Genomic DNA, 5,325 nt, shown 5'->3' with positions numbered 1-5,325 from the left:
GGGCGATACAGGAGCCCGGATGCCGCATGACCGGGGAGCCATGAATTTCGGAGGCCACGCGCAGGCTTCGAGGCGGGGCCGATAGATGGCGCCGATTGTTCTTAGGGAGGGAAGCGCGGAAGGAAAGTGCCGCTGCAGTACACGCCACATGCATAACTCGTTTCGATGGCGGCACTCCGTTCTGTCGCTGTACGGATTCAGTGCTAAACGCGTTACCGTACACAGTCATCGTGACATGGTTTCTGTCGAATTTTTCATCGCTGAGTAATTCTACAGAAAACAAAGCCAGCAACCTGGACACCTTTACGGAAAGTAAAGAAGGTAGTGCTGTCCTACGCTCGAATTATTCGGCAAGGCAACAGCAACAGCACCCAGCTAGCAGTCATGGTCAGGAAAGTCCGGGAAGCTTCGCAAAGAAAGCTTCGCTTCAGGAAGTAGGCTCGAACTTATCACCGCTAACTCTCTAAGTTCGCGCGCGCGCGCGTCACGGGCAACCTTGCACACACTCATTTATCTAAGTGGCATTCCTATAACTCTGATTTGCCTATAATAAAGCTATAAACAAATTCGTTACGGATGGCATGATTGGGCATCTGTCGTCCAGCACAGCAGCCCAATTCTCTAACCTTTAGACCATGATCGCATGCCTGCTTCTCTGGTGCCGAAGTTGTGCCTTGAAACCATCGGTGAGGGCGTGGCGTGCCAGTTTCTCGTATTCTTCCGTCGTCTGGACTATCGATTCCATACGTCGTGTGTTACACTGCACGGCCTTCCGGATCCACCCACATTGTAGTGCAATAGCAATTGTGTGGACACTGCATACGAATTTTCGCCGTCGTTGTCACCATCGTGGTTGGCGTAGCCGTGGGTCTGAGCATGTACGCTTATCCAGCCATATATGCAGGTTATATTGCTAACTTATTCAATCACTAAAGTTTCTCACGCGAGGTCTTACGTTCCTGACAAAATTACTCCACAGATTGTTACAGCGAAGCTGTTATAGGCTAGGTTCCAGGAGGTCGCGTGCGGCAACAACCGGAAGTAGATCAACAATTTTTTTAGAAAGGCAGCTCACAAACAAATGTCGTGTAACACAACATTCACAGCACATGGCTTTTTTATCTGAAATATTCTCAGACTATTAAATATTAAAAGTGCAGAACAATATCAGTGCTCGAAACTGAAAATGATGTAATTTTACTGGCTCGGCTCCTTACGGGTAGCGTAGTGTGGCCTGTGCAATGCCATTATAGGCCCTACGCGTCGTGTTGAATTTTGGCGCACCCGCGTAGGCTGCTTCCACGTTAGTCGGAATCGCGCATAGGTATAACACTGTCCGACAAGTTCAAATGCAACGCTAAACCTTCCTACCGAAACTTGCCGTTTCGCCAGATCGACGAAACTGCAAGTTTTTTTTTTTTTTTTTAATACTGGGCACCTGCAAAGTGGCTGAACTCCGCCTATAATGCTATCGCATCAACACATATTGCATCAACGCAAACGACTAGGTATCACTGCCAAAAAAAGCGTCAGTAGCGTGAGCTTCGAAATGAGCAAGGAACGCCGTCAACGCGCTATCCGCGCAGACTAGTACCCTCAGCTCGATGTGCATGTTTGCGGCCTCAATATACGCTTGCGCGTAAACCGCCTTCACGAAGTGTAACATGACTGTAACGTTTTAATTGCGATAAGCAATTTACAGACACTCGAAGTGCGTTAGTGCCGCCGACGCCGCAGTAGTGCCACCGAATCGAGCGTGCATGTGTGCCCCACGCCTGGCGGGTTGAAAAGTTTCCAGATTCGCGGCAGACACGCATTATTTCTGGCTGCAAAAGCGACGAAGCCAAGCGAACGCACCACATTTTGTTCAATCGACTCTGCAGCGGAGCCAGGGCAGCGTTACATCTTCCGCTGCTGGCATTAGTACTGTACAAGCACAAACACTGTATAATGTTTCTGCTGTGCAGCTGTGTATACGTACGGCGGAACGAGTAGTAAACTTCAAGCTAAAACGTGCAGTAGCACGTGCTCAGTTGCCTCGCGCCAGAAGGTCACCTCCACCCCTTGTTAGAATAGTCGTTAAAAAATTCTGGAGTTGCAACCCTCGCAGTTTATTACCAGCAGATGTGAAGCCAGCGCTTGCCTCGAGTTCAGCCTTGAAAGCGGGCTGAACTAGATGGAACAACAGCCGCAGTTCGATCACTCTTGCTCTGTTAATCAAAATTTTAAACTAATTGAACGATTACAGCTTAATTCGCGCTAGAATATTACCATTGGTTGAGTAGTTACATTCCCATACAAGTTGCCAAGACCTTCAAGCTTTATACTAAAACCAGCGATACAGACATACACATCGATATACATCAGCAGCAAAGTATGTCTTGTGAAGGCCGTTGTGAGAAAACGATTCCAGTTCTCCGCCACATGCTAACATTATTCGATTCCTCTAGCAAGATGGCGGTGGCCGGCTTCACCTTTAGGAAATCGTCACCACTCAGAAATTTTTTTCAAGCGCAGTTTGTATTGGTTCAGAAGTTTCGGTGGCATTGTAGTCACGGAAAAACTCACGTGTGGCGCGTACCCGCATTGCATATGCGGGTATGAGCCAGGGACAACAAAGAAAGAAAGAAAGAAAGAAAGAAAGAAAGAAAGAAAGAAAGAGAGAGAGAAAGAGAGAAAGAAAGAAAGAAAGAAAGAAAGAAAGAAAGAAAGAAAGAAAGAAAGAAAGAAAGAAAGAAAGAAAGAAAGAGCAGGTGCGGGGAAAGCTGCGCCGGCGCCGGATCACGGGACGCGCGCGATCAATCAGGGTCGTTTGGTGTGTCGCGGGGAGGGGAAGGAAAGGAAAGGGGGTTGGCGAGCACTCCGCCGTGCTCGAGAAAAGGCTCATTCATCGTCGACGTGCCGATTCTAGCGTGAGGGCTTCCGAAGCCCAAGCGAAACGTCGGCGAAGAGCCGCGGACCCCGAGTTGAGGGAGCGCGATCTTGAGGCCAGTGAAACGGGTAAGCGCCGCCCTGAGCAGACAACACAGTCGTTGCACAGTCATCAAACACCTAAACCAGTCTACAAAAGAAAACGAAAACAAGGATGAAAAACAATGAATCGTAGGGCAGCGGGGGTATTGCGAGAACAAACTAGTGAGTATTTATCTGCGCGTAGAATACAAACTAGTGAGTCTTTATCTACGCGTAGAATCGGTGCGCATGTTCGATTGTATCGTCAAGCACGTTTCGGTAACTAAATTTAAACGCCCATATTTTGGCAGGTATGAAAAAATACAATGTCCCACTGCGGTATTCTCATGCAGATGTTTTCTTTTCGTGTTCTGTAAGTGATGGTCATTTCCGTTCGAAATCATCGTAGCCATCATTCTTGATACCAATAAGTGCGCACGAAGCATGGTAAGAAAGCAACTGTTGTCCGCCATTTTTTTTTTTTTTTCACGCCTGTCCACAGGGTTCCACGGTAGGAATACGGTTTTTTATCACACAGAAAACATTTCTTACTCGCACTCATCACAACATGATCGTAAAATCACAACAGTGAACATGGATATGCGGCCGGTAAGTTCAAAACAGGTTATTGAGCACTGTGAAACGGGCGCGACCTTTTCCTAATTGCAGTAGAGCGTGGTGCGACGTGAACAATCAATACGTCAGCTTGGATTGCTCTCTTGGACTGTTTTCCCTGCGTTTACGCGTGGACACCCTGCGGGAGTCCAGCGACGCAAGGAGCACCGCTTTTCGTTCACGCTCGCTGAGCTCGCTAGGCAATTGCGGCCGCTGCGGTATCTCGATGAAGACTTCGGGAAGCCATTGGATCGCCGCGACGCTTAGCAGTACCATAAAGGCCGACAGCGCGTAGAACACATGCGGTTCGCCGAGGGCTATGGCGGCGATGGCCACGACGTTGCCGACGCCGCCGGAGAAGTGCGAAAGGCTGATGCCGGCGCTCCGCACTGCCGTCGGAAAGGTCTCGGCCGTGTAGCAGAGTGTGACGCTCATGGCGCCGGAGACTGCCACCTTCATTCCCGTGTGCAGAAAACTTGCGACCGCCTGTTGTTCGGTGAAAATCGCTATGGCCTCGAAAATGGCGAAGGCACTCAGGATGACCATGAGACCAGACAGCGTCTCCCGGAGTCCGTATCTCCGCATGCTGCTACAGATCGAGGCGTAGTAGGCCGTCAACAAAACGACATGTGCCGCCTCGCAGGGGATGCCCGTCGTCACGTCTTTGATCATGAGGCCGATGTAGGTGGCGTCTAACGCGAGCCTGGCCAGGAACGCGGAGGCCGCACGACGACGCATTTTGATGGACTCCGTGATGGCCTCCATCGGAGCATCTGCGGCGTAAACCTTGCCCAGCTTATGCAACTGCTCTTTGATGACCATAAATGTAGACCGCGCCTTCGTTACATCAATGCCGTTTGTCTTGGCCGCCAGAAGTACCGCGTCCTCGGCTCGAGGCAAGTCCCAGGTGGCGATGAGCCACGCGGGCGACTCTACCTGCAGCCAGCACCATGCTGCTAGCAGTCCGCCGGTAACGATGATGAGCGCCTCGGCCAGCATCCAGCGCGGTTCAAGGAGAGACAGCACGTGCATTAGAGGCGGGACGACGACGCCTGGCACCGCAGTGTCTATGAGCGTGAATATCGAGCGACGCGCATCCCCGGTGACCTCATGGATCAATATAAACGTGGTGAGGAAGGTGACGTCGCTCGCCACGAATGTCAGGGCCCGGGTAAACACAAAGAAAGGGTACGTCTCCGCGATGCTTGTTGCGATAGTGGTGAGCATTTGGCCGAACGCGCAGGCTAGCATCACCGGCTTTCTGCCCACATGGTCTGATACCAAACCGAGCACTGGGGCCACGATGGCAGAAGCGATCACGGGCACGACTGCAGACAAGTCGTAGAGAAACTTGCGGTCGCAAACCAGGTTGAAACGGCTCACGATGCTGTCTCCCTTGTTGGCGATGTCGTAGTCCCACTGGTGGCATGCAACAGCGGTCCTGTTTTCCCCTTCGCTTACCTGCATGAAACGCGCGAAAAATGTACGCATATTAAAGTTCCCTTTAGAAATTGTTTTAACCAGAACGAAGGGTTCGAAGTTTCTGATATGCGAAATAATGGATGAATATTTTGTACGATTCCCATAGACGCAATGCAAAATAAACCCGCGTGAAAGAAACCCTTTATTCGGTTAAGCCTATCTTCAACAGCCGATACTGAGGCCTGCTTCTGGGATCGCCGAAAGGCCCAGATCGGCTGACTTGAAGTGGGTAACACCGATAGCTACGAGAAGCTAATTGCGTTTCTTTGCACAAAC

At 50.4% G+C, this 5,325-nt stretch overlaps 1 protein-coding gene across 1 annotated transcript; it reads right to left on the bottom strand.

Annotated features, from left to right (window-relative positions):
- Positions 1-3,645: 3,645 nt before the first annotated feature.
- On the bottom strand, positions 3,646-5,034 carry LOC119444653 (solute carrier family 22 member 16). Its single transcript, XM_037709019.1, has one exon. It carries the CDS (start codon positions 5,032-5,034, stop codon positions 3,646-3,648), a length of 1,389 nt encoding a protein of 462 aa, XP_037564947.1.
- Positions 5,035-5,325: the final 291 nt, after the last annotated feature.

The sequence above is a fragment of the Dermacentor silvarum genome, chromosome 3 (genome assembly GCF_013339745.2).
Source record: "Dermacentor silvarum isolate Dsil-2018 chromosome 3, BIME_Dsil_1.4, whole genome shotgun sequence".
In the NCBI taxonomy this organism is placed as follows: Eukaryota; Metazoa; Arthropoda; class Arachnida; order Ixodida; family Ixodidae; genus Dermacentor; species Dermacentor silvarum.
The sequence above is the reverse complement of the archived record's forward strand: the minus strand, read 5'-3'. Positions and strand labels throughout refer to the sequence as shown.

Coding starts and splice junctions, on each gene's coding strand:
- LOC119444653 (XM_037709019.1), bottom strand. CDS start 5,034: ATGCAGGTAAGCGAAGGGGAAAACAGGACCGCTGTTGCATGCCACCAG.